This window comes from Cebus imitator, unplaced genomic scaffold (genome assembly GCF_001604975.1).
Source record: "Cebus imitator isolate Cc_AM_T3 unplaced genomic scaffold, Cebus_imitator-1.0 Scaffold31, whole genome shotgun sequence".
Taxonomy (NCBI): domain Eukaryota; kingdom Metazoa; phylum Chordata; class Mammalia; order Primates; family Cebidae; genus Cebus; species Cebus imitator.
This window is the reverse complement of record NW_016107346.1, coordinates 2324988-2348474: the sequence shown is the minus strand read 5'-3', so window position 1 is coordinate 2348474 and position 23487 is coordinate 2324988. Positions and strand designations below refer to the sequence as shown.

Sequence of the window (23487 nt, the reverse complement as noted above, 5' to 3'; positions counted from 1 at the left end):
AAAAAAAAAAAAAAAAGTCTGCTTAATTTTTCTAGTATTAGGGGAGTTGAGGTTCTTTTATATAAGCATCTTGATTAATCGTACTCTTTTGAGGCCAAATATTGCCTTTGATCCCCAAACAAAAACAAAAACTTTCACCTGGGGTGGGAGAGAAGGCAGCTTCTCAAACCACCCTCCCTTCAAGTTTCAAGCTCTCTGAAACTTTAACTGCCTTCTCAAGAGCCAAGCTTTAACAAGGGTGGGGAAAGGCAGGGAGAAACACCAACTAGACTCCTGGTGGAGGGTGGGGTGCGGGTGGAATGGGCAACATGTCTCCAGAATGGGACCTGGGAAAAGCCATGATCAGTGCCAACCCCCTAAGCTGCTCAGCTGTAACTCTGGAAAACAAAAAAACACCCCACCTCCAACTCCCCAGAAGGAAAGGCTTTCAGTTTCCCAAGAGCTGGAGGCAGGCTAGCAAATCCTTGTCATGGGAAAATTATAGGGATCTAGCTAATAGCTAATCACCCAGGGCTGAGAGTCAACTTAACCCTTGAGAATACTGACTAACCACTTCCTAACTTCTAAAACCACGCCATGCACACCCACATGCAAAGAATCACTAGAATCTGTGGTTTAAAGTTAGACACTGGATTCTGGTTTATGTAAAAGGGAATGTCAAAGTGACAAGTGACTAAAGGAGTAAGATAAGAACAAAATTACACAATCTAAATAATTTCTAAAAAGTGGACACCCATGTCAGTGGGAGGTAGGGGGGTAGCCATTCTGTCAAGGTTGATATTTGTAGCCTGAAAGACAGTAAGAGGGAACTGATTACGAAATGGCAATATTCTCCCTTCATCTCTTCCAAATTCTAGATCACTAGGCTTCTTCAAGTTGCCTCATAAAGGCAAGGAGAGGCAGCTGAGGATCTAACCTCACCTAATTAATGAGACCTCAATCCCCAAGCATAAAAAAAAAGCAACCACAAGAGGCCATGGGTGACTTCAAAAGAAAACAAATAAAAATACTGACCCTCAAAGAGGCACCAACCAAGTTATCCCAGTTTAATAATATATGATTAAGATTCTCATGAGAAATTGAAGTGACTTTCTTCAGATGATGATTCATAATTAAGTTTGATATTATTGGCAGGCTTGCAATAAGCAAGCATGTGTACCCAGGAAAAGGGACTCCGTCTACTAGGGAACAACAAAAACCAGTAAAGTTTTCTCATGTGGGCGTGAAAAAAAAAATAACCTGTGTAATACATAATCCAAAAGACAACTTGCAGGTAACTTGCCATTCAACTATTTCTGCAGCAGGACACAACCTGAACTTCCTCAGCTTGAAGGTTCTGTTTTGACTTTCTTTCAAGGCAGGGAGAGAAAACTGGGCTGGGAGACTATGCAAATGATGTGTGGGAAAGTGGCACCTTAAGTAAATAAGGCCATCAGTGCGTGTCTGGGCAAGGAGCGGGAGGCGAGACTTCGAAAGAGAAAGGGCTAAATTCTGGAAACAAAGCCTGTTGTTCTGGCTGGGAGGGTCCTCCCCTGCAGAGCTGTGTGTTTGTTCTGATGACAGCAGCACAAATCACAGTCGGCCTCCGCCGATATCCATCTGAGCAGGGAGCAGGCTTGGAATCACTAATAGCACTGCCATTCAGACTTTCTCCGGGACACCCTTAATTAGGAAGCGTTAAGGTAGATGGATTCCTGCTCCACATTTGACAGCAATGCTGTTAAATACTACAGTCCATTGCCACCAATGGGAAGACAGCAGGTGAAGCCCCTCAGCCTTCCAGGAAGTAAACTATCTTTCTGAAATGTAGGAAGAGACAATTCAGTACAACCGGTTCTTAATTTACTTCCATCCTCAGAGTTCCATGTTACCCCTTGCATGGGAGGGAACAGACAGAGTGGTGGAATCATAAAGGTAAAGGCCACAGATAGTTTTTAAAGCAGCAGCCTCAAAATTGACTAAGGAGCAAAGTCATGCGGCAAGCTTATCAAATGCAGACTCCTGGGCCAAACTGGGATTCTGCGGAGGTGGGATGGAGCCCACGAACTTGCACTTTAACAGTTCCCTTATTAATTCTGGAAGTTAGACTTTGAGTACTGAGGTTTTGGGGCAGTGATTCCCTAAGTGTGATCTCATCAGCAGCATCACTCAGGAGCTTGTTAGAAATGCAGAAGCCTGGGCCCAACCCAGACCTATAGAATCAGGACTTTCGTTTTAATAAGAGCCCCAAATAACATCAGTTTGGGATGTACTGGTTTAGACTATGTTTCATAAGCTTCCCTTTGCTCATGTCAGAGTAGCTTTTGGGGCAAAAGTGACAGGCCCAAAGGATCCATTTTAGTATTACTACTTAAAACCGGGAGGAGGGAGAGTAAAGCATAAGACTGCCAAAATGCCACAGACACCAACAATATTTCCCGAAATAGGCCTTTCCCAAATTGGTGTAATATAAATTTCAAGAAGTTCCAAAACCCGCCATCGTGAAGTGGTCAGGGCGGGTCTCCCTTTGGCTTCTACATTGTTCCTCAACCATAAAAGAACAGACTTCAAAGGCCTGCAGCAAAAGTCTACATTCATCAGGCTCAACTGACAAGATTCCAGGGCAGCCATTAACCTCTCAGCACCAACCCAGCTCCCGCCTGCAAAGGGGCCAGGAGATTGTACTAATCCCATTCTAAAGAATGCTGGACTTTCGCCTATTGGTGGGAAAAGTGGGGGAGGGGGCTGGGAGAAGAAAACCTTGGTGGAAGAGGAGGAGAGATACGCAAAGAAACAAGTCCACATCCCTCCATCTAGCCCGTTAGCACTTTAAGGGAAGATTATAAAAATGTGTTATCAATTTACAGAACAGTTAATACATGAAGTCACTTGGCTATACCCAAAGGGTTTCTTTTTATTCCAAGAGAGAAGTGGTGTGTGCATTCCACCAGACAGCTGGTATAATTTAATAAGCTTCGGACGTGTCTATCTGAATTTTTTTTTTAAAGCTTTCTTGTTCTCCAAGAAAAAAAGAGGCATATTCACAATAAAGTCGGTCCCTCTCTTAAAGGAAAATTTTTTTAAAAAATCTCACAGAAGACCAGTTTATTTACCTGCAGTCACCCGGGTGTTTGCAAGACCCATGCTTGGTACTGCAGCCTTGTCGGCAAATAGCTGTAAGAAAGCAGAAGGACAAGTCAGCACGCCGCTGTTCTTTGCACCGCCACCATCATGAGAACAGCCCACTGCATTAAAAGCCTGCAAAATCCACAATTTTAAGGATCTCATATCAAGTCCATTGTAAGGAGAGGAAGACAGGAGGGGCCCAAATAAGGAAACCAGCTTTAAACCTCAAGGTCTTATTAGCAGATCCTCTCAAAACATGATATTGTTTGGGGACAAAGTGCAGGCAAGTTGATGAGGGAAGGGGACCTTCGTCCAGCCTCTCTAAACCATGGCCACCCTGGCTCCTTGAGCAGAGCTTGGGCAGTTCCCATTCTGTCCATGTCCTCTTGACTAGAAGATAAAAGGTATAGATAATCCTTCTCTATCCCACCCACTCTGTCCCATCAGGACACGTTCAGATAAGCCTCAGCATTTTTAAAACCCCCCATACCAAATGCCTGGTTTCGAAAATTCCACAGGACTCACAGCCAACCAGGCTGGATTTGTTGGGCAGGCTAATCTAGTGGCCAGATCTGGTGAGACTTTTGTAAAGTATCCTTGCAAAGCAATTCTCTACTTCATTAAAACAAACAAAAAAAGTAACTTTATAAAAATGTCAGTTTATAAGGCCAGGCACAGTGGCTCATGCCTATAATCCCAACACTTTGGGAGGCTGGGACAGGAGGATAGCTTGAGGCCAGGAGTTTGAGGCCAGCCTGAACAACAGAGCAAGACTCTGTCTACACAAATAAAAAAGCTGAGTTTGGTCGCATGTGCCTACAGTCCCAGGTACTTGGGAGGCTGAGGCAGGAGGACTGCTTGAGCCCAGGGGTTCAAGGCTCCAGTGAGCCATGATTATGCCAGCATGGGTGACAAAGCAAGCACTTTGTCTTAAAAAAAACACCAAACAAAAAACTCATACTAAATGTTAGGTCGTTTAATTTCTAAAACACACTAAAATATGTTGATCAATTCCCCTTTCATTTGAATTCCAGAAATGCCATCCTTTTAAAACTCTTGTCTCCACTTATTTAAGAAAGCAGTACTGCCCGGGAGACCTGCAAATTCCTTCCCCCATGCCCCACCCCTCTGTCCTGGTTGAAAAAACTCATTTGGAAATTGAGTTTATCATAAAGAATTTACCTAATTATTATGTAAAATAAGCAGAGTCCATTACTGCTCATGAGAGGATATTATACAGTTAACAGAATTACCCATCAAGTTGCCATGAATTGGAATCCCGGAAATCTGTAAAGGGGCTGGGACAGTGGACAGCAGAGAGACTAAAAGTGGGCTCAGTCCTACACCAGTAGGAAAGCTCGACCTAACCACATACCTCTTCCCCTCAATGCCATGCCTTCAAAGACACCCAGTGAAAACTTGCTGCGCTGCTACCCCGAATGCAGGGTGTATCATTTCCTACAGGATTGCCTGTTCAGACATCAACTGGGCTAACCTAGTCCTGTCTGCCATCTATTTGAGGTTGCATTCCTTAGAAGCAGAGCCTGAGAAGGGTATCTGGGCATAGGTAGAAGGAATTGAGGGAAGTGGACAGGGGCAGGGAAGGAGCTGAGCAAGAATGTGGTCTCAGCTGGAGTCTGACTGCAGCGTAATCCCAAGGTAAGCTCTGGAGTGTGAACTGTACCACTGTTTTAAGGCAAAGGAAAATGGTCTTTGTAGCCCTATGTCTGTCAGTCACTGACTGTGAGCTGGAGGAGGCGGGATGCACTGGCTCTGGTTTGGCCAAGGATGAGTCTCCGGGGAAGAAGCAGCTGTGAGCTGCTGGCAGCCAACACTTACAGCACCTGGGGGAGGGGGACGCCAGTAAAGGGCCTCTGGATGGGGCACTGACAGCATCTTCTACACTCAGCATCTTCATGCTGCGGGCCCAGAATAACACCAAGATCCCACCCCTCCCGAGACAGCCAATGTCACCTGCCTGCTGGTGGGGTGATAGATAGACACTAAAAGCGACAGGCACACATGTACATGCACGCACACACGTACCTCTGTTACATTCGGAGCCCATCCAGCCTTCCATGCAAGTTTTGTTGCCATTCTGATCACAGGTATAGTGTCCAAAGAAGTCGTCTCTGGGGCGGCAGAACTTATTGCAGCCAAAGCCATAGTAGTAGTCATCGCAGGTCACACGGATCTGATACTCAAAGTGGGCAATGCCCGTGTTCTGCTTCAGCGTCTGCCACTGCCGGCTGGGGTTGATCATGCCCGAGTGAGAGGCCTTTTCAATAATATTGTCAGGTCCTAGAGACAAAATGATAAATCACGTTAATATTCACATCAGAGCCTTCTTCCTTGACCATGTTGGCTTTTTAAAATAAAAACAAACACATGCTACAAAATTCTGTCCATTGTACAGAAAAGTAAGTAAAAGTTTATGCCCCTATCCAGAGGCAACCAGTTACCACTTATTTACCTCAACTGTTTAATGATATACATAGTATTTCATTGTCTGGAAACACCAATAATTTACCTAGTCCCTGACATATGGGCATGTGAGTCGTTTGGGCCTCTTACTATTAAAGCTACAGTGAGCATCCTTGAATGTATCTGCCTGTGCATGGTTCCCGCAGTGAGATATTCTAGAAATGGAAGTGTTGAATCAGAGTATGTGCACAACCAATCAACCTGTCCACAATCCCAAACTACCCAGCCTGCCCTCCTGCCACCCAGGAAGCTGCGTCTCCCAGAAACAGTGCCAACGCTGTACATTATCAAACATTTGATCTATGTCTGATAGGTAAAGGGGTATCTTGTTTAATTAGCATTTAATTGATGGTGAGAGCCCTTTCTGGTAGTTACAAAACCGTTTCTGTTTATTCCTGTGAACAGCAAACAGCTTCTCTCCTCTGCCAACTTTTCTATTACATTGCCATACTGACTTGCAAGAGCTCTTTACATATTAGAGAAAGTAGCTCCCTATGGAATGTTGCTCTTGAAGAAATCTCATTATTCCAGATAAAGGTCAGCAATCATTTCTGGTTTTAGAGTTTTGCGTCTTGCTCAGAAAAGGTTTTTGTCCATTTCAAAACTCTTAACTGGAAGCCAAGGAAAGGATGGAGTTACATTTTTTTAAAAACTATTAACATGGCAATCTTTAAAGTCAGCACCTTGAACTTGATGCATTCTACCTTTCTCCTCTGCCCAGAAGGCAGATGGAAGAATAATTCACTGAAGTTTAGAGACAGGTAAATTGAGGGGAGGGCTTTTTGTTTGTTTGTTTTTGAGCCAAGTCATGCTCCTGGGGGAAAAAAAAATGCTTACTGAGGAAAATAGACACCTGGAGCTCAAGCATCTCTCAGGAGTAAGAAGTAGTCCCTGCCCTGAGGCCACTTATAATCTAGTTTGAGAAGAGACAGGTACAAAAATAGCTCAAACATCAGGTGCCAGTTGTTCAGGGGAGGATCTGAAAAGGCAGCAAGGCACTAAGTCAGCACCCCAGCCTCGTTTTGTGTTTGTAAGTCAGCACCTGGTTTTATGTTTGTTTTCTTAAATCTGCCAGTACCAACTCTTCATCACCTCGTCAGATTCAAGGCTATCTTGGAGAGACAGAGTTAGGACCTACTTGCAAAGTCTTTGTGATTCTTACCCACCCACATAGCTGTTTTTCTAGGCCCTGGGCCTGTGCTCCTTTACAAAGTGATGCAAGCCCTGCAGGTGATCAGGAGAGAAGGAACTCCTGGGTGGCTTCATCCATACACCCCACTTCCAACAGGCCCCAGCGTTCACCCTCTGGGGCTCTCAAACTGCTGCGTGGGCAAGACAAGCCTCGAACAAGCCCACATACCTGCAGCCTAACACCTCGGCACGCACTCAACCACTTGCAGGTAACACTTTACTCATTTTTGCAAATAAACGGAGGCCAAGGAATGACAAAAATGTCTCTCCATTAACTATGTTTGCTCTGCTGGTTCAGTTAAAAAGCATAGTGGGCTATTACCATGCGCTTACAAGATCTTCATAAAAGGGATGGGTTAAATACACTAGCCATGGCTCGAAGGCATCCAGCTTCTGAGGCTGGTATCAACAACAAACAGTTCAGACAGGAGTCCAGGGCAATCCTAGGGACACAGGACTGATAGATACATGTTTCAGTCATGCAGTACGCTTTCCACTTATTTCCGGGAAATGTGGTAAAGAGGATTACTTCAGAATCCTCAGTGGAGCTAATGGAGCTGCACACATAACTTCACACCTGCTCAGGGACGGGGTCAAGAATGTCTGGGTTAGAACACGTCGGCTGCCTGCTTCCTGAACATGCTTTCCTTCAGCTTGGGGCACTGGAAAGGCATCTGTGGCAGTTCACTTGGCAGTCCAGACTTGTGATTGGAAAAGGACATCACCATGCCTCACTGCAATTCCCAATGCCACGAAGATGATTCACGAAGAACCCATGGCCACCTCACAGGCCAAGGAGGAGGTGACGAAGGGTGAGTCTGAGAATAACCTGGGACCACACCAACCCGAAAACCTGGAAGGGGGCCTTAGCAAAGAAGGCTAAGCTACAGGAAAACCTGGTCTGAGGTGTGCCTAATTTATGTTTACGTGTCTATTATGCATTACAGTAAATTGAAGCCATTTGCTCTGGGGGAGAAAGAAATTTGGAACTCTATATACCACAGTCCGGAAATGTGATAAGACTTTGGAGGACCGATGGCAGAAGGACCAGCCTTAAATACTTTCAAACACATGAACAGCACCTAGCCTATATTTGGGCTCAAGTCTGCCTGTGAGGGCTCACTGCAGAACTGATAGAAGGAATTCTCTGCCCTAAAACTCAAGGCTCTGCCTTTGATTTACATCCAAAGCCAGAATGTTTACAACTCACTTGAGTCCCACAGGGCAGCCAACTCCATTGGGCTTCTTAACGTCCTCAGCTTCTGCCCTGTGGAGTGCAGTCCAGAGGGAGTGGCTGAAGGTGAAGAAAGGAGCAAAACACTCCAGGGTAGAGCAGATAGCATGTGCAAAGGTCCTGAGGCAGGAAAGCGCACAATGCAGTTGAGGATGGAAAGGCAACTGCTAGGGTATGGCCAGGCTACAGATATGATGGACAACATGGTGTGCAAGACAAGGCTGGCAGGGAGACAAGGCTGGGCTGCACATAGCCTTGTGGTCCACATGAAGATCTGTCCCAAGAGCAACAGAAGGCCACCGAGTGGTTGGTTTTTTGTATAAGGGAGACAAGCAAATGTTATGCTCTGAAAAGACCAGGGTGGCAGAAGAATGGAGAAAGCACTAGAGGTGGGTCAAAGCAGACACAGGTGGACCAGACGGACGCTACTCTGAAGTTCAATCATGAGCGGATGATGACTTGGACCAGGGCAGTCGCAGAAGGCAGACAGATTCAAGTGAAGAGATGGAGAGATTTTTCAGAACTTGGAGGTGGACTAGGTATGGATGCTAACAGAGAGCAGGTACACAGAACACCTTCTAGATTTCTGGCTTATGGCAATGAGTATTCAAATACTGGTGCCAGACACCCAGAAGGGGCCCTAGGGAAGGGACTGCTTTAGGTAAGAGAAGATCCTGAGTCTGGCTTTTGACTCTGCTGCTTGGAAGCATCACAAAAGAGGCTGAATAGGCAAGTGGAGAAACCATTCCCGGCAACCCGTCTCCCTCTTCAGGGTCCACCAAGTGAGTTTTGATAACCTGCAGTGGGCAGCCCATGACTGTATCAACCCCTCTCTCCAAAAGTAGAGGTTTAGAAGAACTTCATTCCTATCCCAGTCTTCCTTGCCTCTTTCCAGGGATTTGGTTATTTACCCCCTGCAAGAGATGAAACATCCCTGAACCCCAAAATGGGGCTACCTGGAAACACAGGCAACTGTGGGTCGCTCTGGACAAGCCCTGGGTTCCCAGGGGGCATAACTCCCTGACCTGCAAAGTGACAGTAGGTCCAGGGAAGGTTCTGTGAATGCCAGAGTGTGGTGGGGCGGTCTCTCATAGGTCCCTAACAAGTATACTGGCCTGGCTCTTATCACAGGCCAGGATCAACCTCAAGCTGTTCACTCTTCTGGGTGGATTGTTTTAATAGCTGAAAGGGAGGGGAAAGAACACCATGCCTACACCATAATAGTACAGAAGAGCCTAGGTCTCCCCCTTCCCCAACCCCTTCTGCCTAATCCTTAGTTACCATTGTGAGCAGGTCACAGTGACATAATGTTCACACAGTCCTCAACGTTTGTGGTAGGGAAGGGAGGGGAGCAAACAGGTGTCTATGACCCTGACTGGCATTAGCCAAAGCCAAGGCTGATGAAGCTTCCCTACCGCCCCCACACACATCCCCCACGGCATTACAGGGCCGCCCTCTGGGGAGGAAGACTCAAACCTTGGACTTCCACGAGCTCCCCTTCAAGGAGGATGACATCCAAAGAGCTGGACTTAAGATTCCCAAGCTAGAAGGGTGACCTACATGGCCTGGGACTCTCTGGCACACGTGGGCTCAGCAATGATTCTGTGGCCTCAAGTGGCCCAATAAGCCAGCCACAGGTGGAAGCTGCCCACATAGCAGGCACCTAGCCCTCACTGTACCCACATTGGACATTCACCATTTTCTGTCAGCAAAAAAGCAAGGCAAGGCAAGAAAAGATGTTATTCAAGTGAAACAAATGGTAAGGTAGAAAAGCAAAAAGAACAAGGCATTCAGAGAACAGTGAGCCAAGACAAGAAACTGGATCACCTCTTCTTCACGCACAGACCAAGAGATTTCAGCAAGCATCAAATTTTCCAGTGACAGCAACCCAAACTCTGCTGGCAAAAAGGGAACTCGAAGTTTCAGCTCGTGAGTGAAAACATTTTAAAGTTACAATTAAAGAGCAAGACTACTTTGTAAACCAGACTATGCCATTCCAATCACATCCTCCATGGCTTATCCACCAAAACCGACCCCTCACAGTCCTGAAAGGCAACCTGCACTGAAAACAGAGCCATCTTTCAGAAGGGGACAAGGCAGGCTGTGAAGCTCTGGAATTCCGCTTCAATGAAAGGTTTGTTGCGCAGTGTGGGAAACCCGGACAGACTAGAAGCTCACCTGCCCACCAAGTGAAATTCAAGGTCGGTCTCTAGAGCCCAGCACCACCTTTATATGGCTTTATCTTTCTGATGGGAGATTAAACGCTCACTTAAAGTTTAAATGGACTTTTAAAAAGTCACTGCTTTGATCCTTTAGCAGCCTACAAGGTTTTAAAGTTGTAAAACCATTAAGATCTCTATCCCGAAGATAATCTAGGTTTCATAATCAGGGAATGAGTTAACTGGGAGTCTGTTCTGTCCACTTAATATTCCAAGCTAAAATTCTAGGGAAGTTAAGGAATAGATTCCACCGACAGGTTCACCTTGGGGGTGTGGGGAAGAACAGATGGCAAGGGTGGCAGAAATCCTAAGTACTAAAGAGACAGATCCAACTCCAGCTGGTTGGCCAAGCCCCACACTTCCACAGGTATTTAGAGAAAAGTCCATAGAAGTGATACTTACGAAGAGTGTTATTACTGGAATCCCACGCCTCCACAAGCAATGTATAGGACCTCTGCAAAACAGATAAACAACAATTTAGCAATTCAGAAACAGGGTTGACTCTCCAATCTCATACATTCTCGGCTTCCCAGAATACCCCACCAAACAAAACCATAATGCCAAAATAAAAATTCTATTGGTTGTTACATTGAGGTCCTGGGTGTTTAAATCCAAACCAACTCCCTTTCCTTTGTCACCACTCTTCCCACGTTGACAGATGACTCCTTTCACCTGGCAGGGACCCACTGGGGTCAACATGCATGCAGGCAGCTCAAAGTTGAGATCAGGAAATACCACCTCCCTGTATGATATGGGAACATTTAGCATATAGTTTCCCAAAACTTTCCAGACCCTGCCCCTAGTGCATGAGAAAAAAAGTCACACAAAGAATTTATTCTAAGCTAACCTAACCAGGTATTTGTACCGAGGGGGTATTGCTAAGGTTACACTTTGGGCCCTGGTGGGGCAGTCCCTAGGGAGGCCCCCTTTTCCTTTTTAGAACCCCTTTGAAAGCTGTCTGTGTGAGACCATCCTGGCTCCCACAAGTATCGGGTAACTCTAGGAAACAGGAGGGGGTAGATGCAAAGCAACTCTGCAAGACAAAGAAGTCAACCTCACTTGGGCAGTGCAGCTGGGGGCAGATCCCTGGGAAGAAAGTACAAAGGGAGAAATAGCCACACACCCATGAGTTACATTTATTGATGAACGTATCTGTTAATAAGATCTAACATTCCAAGAACAATCAGAGTCCACTAACCAAACAAATTCCCTGGATACTGGCAAGATGCCAGCTGTTATACTGAAGGTACCTTTTATCTTCCAAGCTTGTCTCAGAATTCCTCCTCCCCACCCCTGCAAAACCTAAGCTATTAGCAAATTCCCTCCTTTTCAAAAATCTTCCTTCGTAATTTACAATAAGGTCAGTCTCACAAAACACCAGCATTTAAATGAAGCTTCTGCCATCTTGGCGCTGAAGAAATGTACTCAAGGCAGGTGGCGTAGACAAGGAACGTGAAATGGGTTATGAATTCCCACTTTGCCGTGTCAGAAACCAAGCCATCGGAAATAGTAGCGTGTATAGATTAAATAATGCCGTGCTGTGCCACCAGAAGCACACTGCTGCCAGGAGAAGAGAAGGCACCTAGAAGATAAAGGTAAAAGAGAAAAAAGGAGGGTAAAAGGGAGTTTCATTCATAACTCAAGGCCAGCTTAGTGCTCTCATAGGGACACAGCAGGTCATCTCTGAATGCAAAAATATCCTGTGATAGACCCTGCCTTGGAATTCAGCCGAAATATGTTTCATACTCAAAGCAGAGTAGGATTCCATTTCGTTCACTGATAACTGTGGGAAAATGCTCAGAAAAGCAAGCAAAACCGGGCAAGCCAGGGCACATACCCAGCCCTCTCCTGTTAGTGGCCACAGGTCCAAATTCATTGTTGTTGTTACTATTTTATTAGAGAAAGTTATACCTTATTTATGGCCTCTTTAAGTTTCTTAGGACTTCCTGCAAATTATAGGACTCTTCCCTAAGAGCAGCAAGAAATTATATTTCTCTACTGATTTGAGGTGAGAGCCCAGTCAAAATGAGGCCAGACGTGTGGCTGATTCTGTATAATTAAGCCCTTCATTTGCTGGTCACGTTGAGGCCCACGTTCTCCACTTCAACAATATTGTTGTAATTAATCCTCTGATTAAATGCATTGATACCAGGAGTTTTGACAGACTTGCACAAGCACTAAACACATAGTACCCACAAACCCCACTGCAAGAGAAGGTGTCAGGACTGAACTGGCATGGCAGTACTAAGTCGGTTTAATACTGAAGGAGGAAGGCATCCTTAGGTCTTGCACAAGAACTTGAAAGATCAAGCAGTCTACCGGGCTCATCCTTGCCAGAACTGGGAAAACCTCAGAAGTTGCTGACCAACACCACCCCACTTTGAAAGAAAAGAATTGCACACAGCCCAACATGCCTGGCTTTGTGATTTTCCATGGACTGCCTTCTTTCTCAGAGGCAGAGACAGGGTGAGGGCAGGGAGCTGCAGTGACGGCAACAAGGCCTGGACCTTTTGTCCCCCTCCCTGTTTCAGGGAGAAGATTAGGGTCGCAGGACTGGTCTCCTGGGGCAGGAGGATTCTTCCTGCCCAGCCCTACAGAGAGAAAGATTCCCTCTAAAGCTCCTATTAGGAGGCACTCAACCTCCCACTCCATCCCCACACTATAGATCAGCAATCAAGATAATTTAACAATGATTATTGGTTGCTAGAGAACTTTAATTTTTCCCAGGCCCACGCTTGACCTCTGTACATCCCTGAACACACATCCAGGCACTGAGATCACAGACCAAGCATATCTCATACCATCAAAGCAGGGACCAGGCCACAGAGTAGCAAATCCACTATGCCCAAGTCACACACAAGCAACCACTGCAAATCTGATCCCCAGCAGAGGCTGAGTGCTCCATCCCAGGAGGGCTTGGAAAAGCAAACTGTTCAAACTTAAGTTCCTACAGCAAAACAGTAACAACAAAAAGCAAATACTTGGGTTTTTCTTGGTTTCAAACTACAGAACTCAGACTCTGCCAAAGAGTCACCTGGCTTTCATCTTTTTTCCTTACGTTTTCCAGAAAAATAGTGTGGGGGGCCACACAGGAGGGAGGGGTTGCGAACAGATCTTCGGTCTGGATTTGCAAAGTGTGTCACTTCAGCCCCTTCCCAGCTCCAGGTCCAAGGAAATCTGGCAATCTGGCAGCTGGTTCCCATTCTGGTCTGGCATCAAAGAGGAAGGGTCAACCTCCAGAATTGCTACTTAGGAGCTTTCTGTGGAATTCTACCTAGAGGAGAGTCCTGGCATCGAAGCCCCAAGGCATGCAAGGGCCACCAGGCTCCCCCCCAGGCCAGGGCCCCTGCACCTCCTCCTGCCCTCCCCACTTGCGCTGCTGTGCCAGGGTACTCTGCCCTGTCCCCCAGTCCACGGCGGTTACCTTGGCACTGGGCAGAGCGGTAAGCACTTAATTGCCACATTAAGAAGGGGGGATGTAAGAAACAAAGGTAATTGTGTTGGCAGCCGGGAGCTTCCTTTTCCTGGCAACAGTGACAGCCAAACCAAGCCCTGAGAAGTGGCTGCCTCCCCTCCTGCCAAGCTGACGGACACAAATAAACCGCCATCCAAATGGCACGCGTGTGGCGTCCAAAACCCCAGGCTGCTGCGACAGGCAGGCCCGCCGGCGGCACGCACATCCTGGGAATGCCCAACGTGCCAGCGCGGCCATTGTGCACAGTCAGTCGGCTCCCGGCGTTCGTCGGGGGCCCTGCGCTCTGCTGACTCAACTGTTGCTTCCTGTCGCTTGTCCTGTATTAGCATTATTTTTGGAGAGGCCCCATTATTCTCCATAATCCTCATTTCAGTCAATTCGGCCAACTCTATTGTCCTGCCTGTGTCTGGGTGGCCAGAGTATAAAATATTCCAGTCACAAAACATATTAAGCAAAAAAAAGGTTGCAGGGAGTCCATGTGTGGGCACATTCACACGTACACATGCACATGATGCCAGTGGGTTTTGGGAAGGTGAGATAAGAAAGGACAACTATCCTATAGCATCTAGGCTACGACTTCAGACACAGAAAGCAATCAAGTCTGCAGGGCTTGACATGTCAATAGGGTCCGATCTAGTTACAAAGGGTGATTTTCTCATCAAAGCCCACCTCAAAGGCTCACCAAGGGGCCCCAAAGCTCATATCCAGATTTAAGACTCTCAATGAGACATCCCCACCCCCTTTCCCATCATTACCCTTACCTGTTTGAAAAGCATCCCACTGATAATTAAATGCACCAGTTACAAAAGGGTGGCGAGGTTAATAGATAGAATACCAAGAAGCCAGCCAAGCACAACGGTCTGGTTCACACAGAGCAAGCCTGAACAAGAAGCCTTTCTATTTATTTACCAAAAGTGCAAAAAACTGGGCTGAGCTGGTAGAGGACTCTGAATGTTTGACTATTTATATATTCCTTTAACAACTGGGAGCCACCTTGCGGAATTTCTTCCCAGCACATGCACTGCACCAATGGTAGATGTCACCGGCACTATAAGAAAAAAAAAAAGCAGCCACAGGGCTGCTGTGGTCTACACAGTAATCAGAAATCAGCAAAGAAGTCACAGCACAGCCATCAAGTCCCATGCACCAAAGTAAAGGTGGGATTCTTCTATACCTCGGACCTTCCTCCTTTTCCACCACCATTCTAGAATCACCACTTTCCATTCATCCCAATGTATCTTCCAACAGTTGGAAGAAAACATTAAGTTTTGTTCTAATTTACGTGTGTGTGTTTGTGTGTAGACACACAAACACACACACGCACATATATAATACATATAAGCTGGAGCCAAGAGTCACTTCTCTCAGCAGCCTAGATCCTAAGCTTGAAGGATGGGGGTGGGTGGGAGAGCAACATGCCTCCAGAAGTGTACCACAGGGGAATTTGCAGGAATATTTGCATGTATGGATTACAATGCTAATTGTATGCACACCCAGAGATCATGCATTCTTACATTGTTACTAATCTTGAAAGCCTGAGGTTGGGACCAACTTCTGGCCCTTCTACAGTGGGGCCAGTGGGTGATATGAATCCAGCCAAGGCCTCTGTTCACATTCCTGTTTTCAGATCAGGAACTTTGAAGGCTCCTTGTTGCCTCCGCTCCGTTTTTTGTAACTTTTTTCTCCATGCTAAACTTCCCACATGACTTCTATCTAAAAGAAGGCACCACTATTTAGTGTGAAGATTTTAAGCAGCATTTAGATTGCCGATTTTCTGGGAGGTGTCATGCCTGTAAGTTGCTGCTGACTCTCCTTTTTACCCACTCAACTCCCCCAACAGCCTCCACACCAAAAGTTTCACCATTTTTCTAGAAACGTCTTAAATCCCTGTAGAATTATGGGTGTGGAACTGGTGGGTTGCAAAGTCATATAAGTACTTGAGGTTTGAATAAGTTGCTAAGAAACAAGACAACAAGGAGGAAGAAACAAAGGTTACACCTGCAAGAGAAAAAAAATACATTAGAAACCAAGTACCTGGAATAAAGATTCCATTTTTGGAGCAGCCATTCTGCAGATACTTAGCACAGCTCCTTCAAAGCAAGCACAGCTTCACCTTCCCCCAAGCCCAGTGTTGCAACACAGACTCGTCACTTCATCCCTCTGGTTTAAGGTAGACTTCTTAGGGCAAAAGATGTTTTCTCTACAAGCAGAAAGTCCCTTGCTCTGAGCACGTACATACACATGTGCTGTTTCTTTGTATAGATGCTGACCACATAGGCAGGATGCAAATCCTGACTGCAGAAAGGAGCCGGCTAAATCAGAACCCCATCCCTGCACCTCCACGTGCCTATACCATATCTACAGAAGCTCAGGGACCGGGAAAGACAGCAAAAGGCATAGAAGGGCCTGTCAATTCCATTCTGTGATTAGCATCATGGCAGCCAGTATTCCCAAACTCCTGCCAATTGGTCATTCAGGCCTGAAGTATGAAGGGGACCAAAGCTGGCATCCCTCACACAGAAGAATGTTTCATTGGATTTTCCTTAAAAAAATATTAAGTTGATCTCAGCAAGTCTTTTAATAGGATCAACGGAATTTAAATACAAGGCTAATAAGCCAGATACCCCAATTGCTTCCCCCAACGTTTTTCTAGATTCATTTCACTCTAGGGCCACCAATGCAGAATACAGCTAACTGGGGTTCTGAAGTTCCCAAAAAGCTTTTGGGGATGAGTAGTGGTAATTACACTAATGCATTTTTAATAAGCAGGCACTACTGGGATTTACCACTAATTTGGGGAGCTACAAATTAACTGTTTCTGTGATTTATAAGTGGTTATTCCTAAATTATTTCTTGTTAAGCTCAATTACTTCCCATAATGATGTTCTTATCACTCAGTCCCCCAATGTGAGAATCATAAATCGAGCTAGTTGCTGCAAGTGAAGCCCCTTGGAGCAGCAACAGTATGAGAATTGAAGTCAGTGGTAAAAAACTACCCTAATATCAGAGCTGGGGCACTGGACACCAAGTGAGACATACTCAGATATGATATGTGGCAGGAAAGCCCACTTCTACAAAGCCTTTCACATGCACACCACAACGGGGATTGTACTTCATATCTGTCCAAATCATTTCCTCCTTGTCCCCTCTAGAACATGAACAGTTGCTTGGATAGGGAGTCATAATTCCAAACAAAAGGCATGAATTACATGACCTTCTACATTGACCTGCCCCTGCACCCTAGCTCTTCCAGTGTCAGCAAATTTGGGGGGACTCATGCAAATGGTAATCGTGCCTGCTAGGGGTTGGGAGCCCAAGGTGGTTTGGAGTTTTGTTTTGAACCATATATCCTTTTCTTGTTATTTCTTGAATTACCTACTAAGTTCATTTATTTCCTATTCAAGGAAATCAGTTTTAAAAGACAGTTAATTACCAAACTAAATGAAGCTGTGCTCTCTACTTAAATAGCTACTTAAGTGTTTCAGTTAAGTTTACACTCAGCCTGGAATCATTCTTGAAAGTTACGGACTGTGCCCTTTCTCCAACCACATACAGTAAAACAAACACACCTAAACTCCACTTTCTCTTGGGAAGTAAAGCTTATGTTTCACAGCAGGCCTTTTTGGGGCAGCAGGGTGGAGACTTATTTATGAGTGATACATGCATTTGTCCCAACTTCAAAAGAACCACATTCTCAGTGTTGCCCCATTGGTCTTCCCCAATTCCAGAAAAGCTGAGTCTATTTCACGGTTGGTGACCCGTGGGGCCTGAAACCACAGAAGAGCACCAGCAAATGCAAATCAATCGCCCCTCCTGCCCTCCCACACTATTTCCGCTCCTTTTCCATTGAGGACTCTCTGGCCAAGTGTCAAAAGGGGACAGACGCACCTTCTAGGTCACTTTTCCTTAGCCAGCCTAGGAATCAAGCCTCGGTTTTCATGCTAGCCATCCCTCTGACCCTACTTTCCAAAATGAGCCTCAGCCAGCCTGCTGCTTTTCCACATCACTAAGAAGATTCCTTTTATGGTCTTGTGAAAAGCGAGGGGCTCCAGACAGATCCTCCCGCAGGAGGGTGGAACCACCTGCATGCCCCTTCCCCCTAAACTCCAAACACACGTTCAAGGGCAGTGAGTACTCAGTCAGCTTGGACCCAGCCAGATTTAAAGGTAGCCAGGGTCTTTAGCTTAAAGTTCTCCCTAATAGGGGATTAACAAACAAGGTAAATACTCTTGGTAAAAATGAAATCCCACGACAGAAACAGCCCTTGGACTTCAAGAGAGCTCCACATACGGTAGTGGTTTTCATTTTTTTTTTTTTTTTAATAAACCCCTTTTCATGGCAGTTTTTGATAACTGTCTTATCTCACTCACTGCAGAGGGCACTTTATAATGCCAGCTCCTGTAAACGTGGATTTTAAGAGCCACCCCACGCTTCATACATAGACACAGCCGGATACTCTCCCCTCTCACCTCCTCCCAGAATCACAGCCTATGCCGGCGGACAGGAGGCAGCAGAGTGCACCCCATTAGAGCACGTGGTGGAAAGCAATCCTCTGGGGCAAGAAGCTCCCCCTCTCACCACCCACCCTCCCAGCACAGGCTGGGCCAAGCCCCAGTCTTGGCAATGAGTCATGCCTCCTGGACAGCGGGAGCCAAGCAGAGGGCACACCCCCAACATTTCCCTTTCCTCCCCTTCTGCAATCGCACCCATCTTCCTTCCACCCATTTTGGGATGTTGCAAGGGCCTCGCTGCAGGGTCTGCCAGCTGGGCCCCGGCCTCGAGCTGCGTTGGGGGCGGAATGGGGCGGGGGGGGGGGCAAGGGTCTATCACTTGCACCCGCAGGCACTTTCTCCAGAAGACCACCCCTTCCAAGACTTGGCACGGCCCCCGAAGGCTTGCGGGGGACGTGCACCCGCCCTTCCCGGGGAAGTTTGCAAACACAGCTGTTCCAGAGCCCGAGAACCGCTGGAAGTGAGGCCACAAGAGCTACACCACGCGGGGGCGGGGGGCAGGAAGGAGCCAGCAGCGGGCGGGGGTTCCCGGGTCTACGGCTCCTGTGAGGGCCGGGAGAACCTCCCCCTGCGGCGGCCGCCCCCGGCCCTTGAGCCTAGCGTGGAGAGCGCCCCCGCACACGCTAAAACCTCCCGGGGAGCAGCGGGAAACGGACTCCCCCCACACCCTCCAGGAAGGACACACCCGCCCTCCCAGGAGTTCACGGGAAAGGAGAGGTTGCCAATTTGGACGGCGTTAGCAGGCCAGAACTGCGCCGAGTCGCCTTCCACGGCGCTCCAGGTTTAATTAGTTAAGCAAAGAGATCAGCTACAACGACCTCGAGGCTTGGGGCGGGGAGGGTTACTCTGGGAACTTCAAGTTTCAAGTTTACACTGGCCTTCCTAGGAGCCTAGTCCCACAACCCCTCTGGGATCCTCACTTTTGTGCACTAAGCAAACAGCAGCGGGAATGGGACCCACCTCGACTACCCCAGCCGAGATCTAACTATAGTGTTCCGGCTCCCTCACCCGCCACTCCTAGAGACTTCCCCAGTTAGCGCCAAGTTTCAAGCCGAAGCCCTTTAAATCCCTCTCGCAAGGGATAGCAGGGCTCTGCCAGGCGCGGGTGAGAGTCTCCGCCTGGCCTCCTTCCCGGGTCGTCACTCACCGGCCAGGCGAAACTGAAAGGCAGTACGATGCGGTTGCGGTCGTTGGCGCGGCCGGCCTTGAAGGTGAAGGTGTTACCCCCGATGACAGGCGTGGACCCCTGTCCGAAGCTGCAGGGCCCCCCGGCCGTGACGCGGGACTGATACTCCTTGAGGCACACTTTGAAGTATGTGTCACACTCGTCGCGGGTACACTTGCGGTCTCCCGGGTTCCGGGCGCCGCCGCAGCAGTTCCCGTTCTGCAGCTCCCCGTTCACGTTCTGCATAGACAGAAGCTCCCACTCGAACTGACCCGCGGCCCCGCACACCTGCCGGCGAGGGAGGGAGGAAGGTTAGCGCGGGAGAAAGCTGTTTTCTTCGAGTGCAGAGGTGGCGACTCCCTCCCACCCCCCGCCCCGACAAGCCCTTCTCGCTGAGTGAAAATAATTTTGCAAAACTACGTTCAAGGATTTAACGTGATTTCGGGGCCAAAAAAAAAAAAAAAAATGCACGAGTGCGTAAGTAATCCGACGACTGCCCGGGGGATAAGAGCCGAGTGAACGCGCCCCTTCCCGGCCTGGAGGGGTCACCCTGAGGAGGCCCGGGATCCCGTGGGGGAATTGGCGCGCTCAGCCCAGGTGCAGCCGCTCAGGCGCAGGGGCGAGGAGTCGGGCGCTCGAGGGCTCCCGAGCCTGCTGGCGGGGCTCAACCGCCCAGGGCGCCGCGAGGGGAGAGGACGGCCGGGAGGGAGGCCCGGCGAGGGGCTCCTACCTTGGCTCGCAGGGTACAGAGCAGGGCGAGCAGGAGGCTTAGGGGGCGCCCGGGCCGGCCGCGCGCCCGTGGGGACCGCATCGCTGCGCTGCGCGCCGCGGGCACTCGGGACGCCGCCGCTGCTGCTCGAGCTGGTGCTGCTGCCAGTGCTGCCGTCGCCGCTGCCCCTGCGGCCGCCGCGTCCCGGCTCTAATATACTCCGCCGATTGGAGCATGCACGACTGGAAAACAACACCACTTTTCAAAAGCCCTTTCAAGAGCGGCCAGTTCCAGAAGGCAAAGAGCCCGGCCTCCTTTTATTATTCTGATCGCTTCTTTGAGACGCTCCCCCTCCTCTTTCACCTCCCGGCTTTCTTTCCTTCTCTCGCGCTCCCCTTCTTTTATTATTATGATTATGTGCAGCCTTTTATTCCCTTTCAGATCAGCTGCATGGAAAAGCGGGGGAGGGAGGTAAGAAAAAAAAAACCCAGCCTAGCTCGCGGGCCGACCGCAGGTAACACAATGACGCGTGCCCGCCCGGAGAGGGACCCGGAGAGCCCGTCTGGCAGCAGCGGCCGCGGCTGGCCACCTCTACCCAGCACGCCCGGTAAGGCGCATGCGCGTTTATTAATATTCATGAGAGGGCGTGCTCACCTAGGACACGCCCCTTCCCTTCACGTTGCTGGGGAGGGGGTAGTGTGGGGAGGAACTTGGTAGGGTTCGGGGGCTTGGGGACGCTCTGGGCGGTGTAGCCGTACAGGGGCCCCGCACCGACCCCCGCCCTCCGCAGCTTTGGTCCAGGAGGGAAGGGATCGTTAGTCAGGGACTCCTGGAGGCCCCCAGCGGGGACCGCCCCCTCGGGCGTCCAGGGCCAGGCGCCTTTGCCCGCGCGTCGGGGCCCCAGGTGTAGGCGCCGAGGCGCTGGCTGAGCGGTCCGAGCGGGGCAGCTTCCGCCTTCCGAGCCGCCTGCGTCAGCTGCGGCTTTCGCCCCGGAGGAGGGCCTGCCTGCCCGCTGGGAGTTCGGCCCGCTTCCCGCGAGCGAGCCGCCCAGAGCGCTCTGCTGGCTGCAGAGGCGGCGGCGAGGCTGGCGCGCTTGCCGCCGTCTGCTCGCCCCGCGGAGGCGACCTGGGCAGACGCTGCTGGGAACTTTGAAAAACTTTCCTGGAGCCAGGCTTGCCGCAGATTCGAGGGGAAGCCTCGGCCGCGCCCCATCCCCCCTCCCAAATTCGAGTCTGCGGAGCCTGGGAGGGCTCTCAGCTTCCTTTCCAAACCGCGCCGGGGCAGAGGCGCGGGAAAACCGGGGGTAGAAGGTGGCGGGCACGCCGGGGGCCCTGTTCAGGCTTTGAGAAGGGCCGGCGGAGACGCTGGTGGGCTTGGACGCCCTCCCCGGCCCGCCGCCCGGGCCGCAGTGCCGGGATTGCACCTGTAGGCGGCCTCCGAGCAGCTCTCTGGGTGGCAAGAGATGGGCCTGGAAGGAACCATGTCACCACCACCGCCAGCCGCGGAACTTGCCTTCTCTGGGGTGGCGGTGGAAACTGACACTGTTTTCCACCTTGAGGCTAGCCTCGCAATTAACAACTACACTCCGGGTCATAATCAAGGTCAAAGAAAGCCCGTAGGCTGGCCGTAGCCTCAGCCAATCCCTCTCCCAACGGGCTGGCTGTTGCATTTGAGGGGACCTTTATAGGGAAACATCGACTTCCTTTGAAGGGTGGACAAGGTTTTGGCCCTAATAGTGGGTATGTTCTGTAGAAAATCATGATTATCCAAGGGCCGGTTTGGGGCTCGAGTCCTCCTGGGTGTGGGGTGTGATGGGCTGGCAATAGGTCAAGGGAAAATAGTTTCCAACATTATGAGTTATGAGAGCATAAGACGGTGGGTATTTGTGGTTATCTACTTATTGCATTTGATGGGAGGCTCAGTATGAACAATATTTTAAGTGCCAGATCTCATCATTCTGAGGAATAAACTAGGGCAGCTAACTGACCCCTTTACATAGGTTCGAAGTTACCAAGGATGGCTTAGGAGTCTTGGCATCTTAACAGCCTAAGAAATACTCCTAAGAAAAGTGCTTACTTAGTGGTATAATGTGTCTGTCTTGAGCACTGGCGAGAGAATCCATATTTTGGAAGGGTGGTTTCTAAGAACAAAACAAGTTCACAAATGGTCATGTTAGCAGCTGGGGTAGGCAACAAAAACCTGGGTGTTTCAGTGTGCCCCACCCTCCCTTCAAAGCCCTAGTTATCCTAAATGCAAGGCATCCAGTTGTCAAATGTAATCCCATCTACACTTTTCTCACTGAAGTTTCCATCAACACCAGTCTCCCCAACTTACCTGTCCTGTTCTCATTTCTACTCCCAAATATCCCTGAGTTTTGGTTGCTAAGTGATGGTTTAAAAGCAAAACGGTGCTGAAAAAGGCTGGTGTGATCTCAAAGTGCACACTCCTTGGAGTGCCCTGTATCTGACCCTGTTTTAATTCTGTGCCTTATGCCCCACACGGCCCTCGGGAAGGACCCTGTGGAGCCAAACCTTTAGTTGAAGAATTTAGATCTCCACCTGGCTTCACCCAGAAGGGCTGAGATTGCAGGTGCCTCCAGTTGCAATCTGGGCCTCGTGCAAGCTCGTGTCACCTCCAGTCCACCAGTGAATTTGGCCCATTTGACTGATAGGAAAGAAAACGTAGATTCTGAGAGGTTAAAACTACCTGATTAACCCTAACAGGAATGTCAAATCACTAATAAAATAAACACAAAATTCTCATGTCAAATAGCACAGAGTCCCACACCCTTCCTGAGCCTGGGAACCCACTTTTAGAGAGGGAGTTGTGGGCTGGAGGGAATTCATTTGAAAATTTTCAGTTGGGGCTCTTCCAAATAATTGGGACTCCCCCAAAAAGCCAGTCACGTTTACCACAACAGACAATGAGTGGAAGCTCAATCCTCCTCTTCCTTGAAACCAGTTGTTAGCCCCCCACTTTAGAGAATAAGGAACTGCTTCTGAAAGAACTGAAATACAGAGATTTCCCCTTGGCCAGCCCTAATCCTGCTTTAGGGTATAGGCTTCAAGTGTAAATGAATATTCCAGAAAAAAACATTTCTGTGGAAAATGCCATCTTAGGTATTATACCTATGCCTGAGAGAAGGGGAGAGGCTTGTAGTCAGTTACCATCTGACCTGTCTCGTGTGCTCAGAACATCATCTTTGGATGTCTTTTCCTTTAATTCTAAAAAGATGATGCCTCATTTTTTCTTTTTTCAGGAAACTTGCCCCACTTTACTTAGTCAACAACATATAGCACTTCTGAACCCCCAAAGGCTTTATAAGAGACATTCAAGCTATATTAGCTGTATTTAATTACATTTAATCAACCGCAATCCTTGGTTAATCAACACT

The 23487-nt window shown here is 48.6% G+C and overlaps 1 protein-coding gene across 5 annotated transcripts in view; it reads right to left on the bottom strand.

Moving 5' to 3' along the window:
- JAG1 (jagged canonical Notch ligand 1) overlaps positions 1 to 20759 on the bottom strand; it is a 36238-nt gene extending 15479 nt beyond the window's left edge. For all 5 annotated transcript variants that reach the window (XM_017523934.2, XM_017523935.2, XM_037736893.1 and 2 more), the window contains exons 1-5: positions 20115 to 20759; positions 19367 to 19672; positions 10636 to 10687; positions 5152 to 5406; positions 3093 to 3153 (exon numbers count right to left, since the gene is read on the bottom strand). In XM_017523934.2, coding sequence (XP_017379423.1) covers positions 3093 to 3153; positions 5152 to 5406; positions 10636 to 10687; positions 19367 to 19672; positions 20115 to 20195 — 755 coding nt within the window. In that variant the 5' untranslated portion in view covers positions 20196 to 20759. The remainder of the gene's footprint in view (positions 1 to 3092; positions 3154 to 5151; positions 5407 to 10635; positions 10688 to 19366; positions 19673 to 20114) is intronic.
- Between the last annotated feature and the right edge of the window lie 2728 nt (positions 20760 to 23487).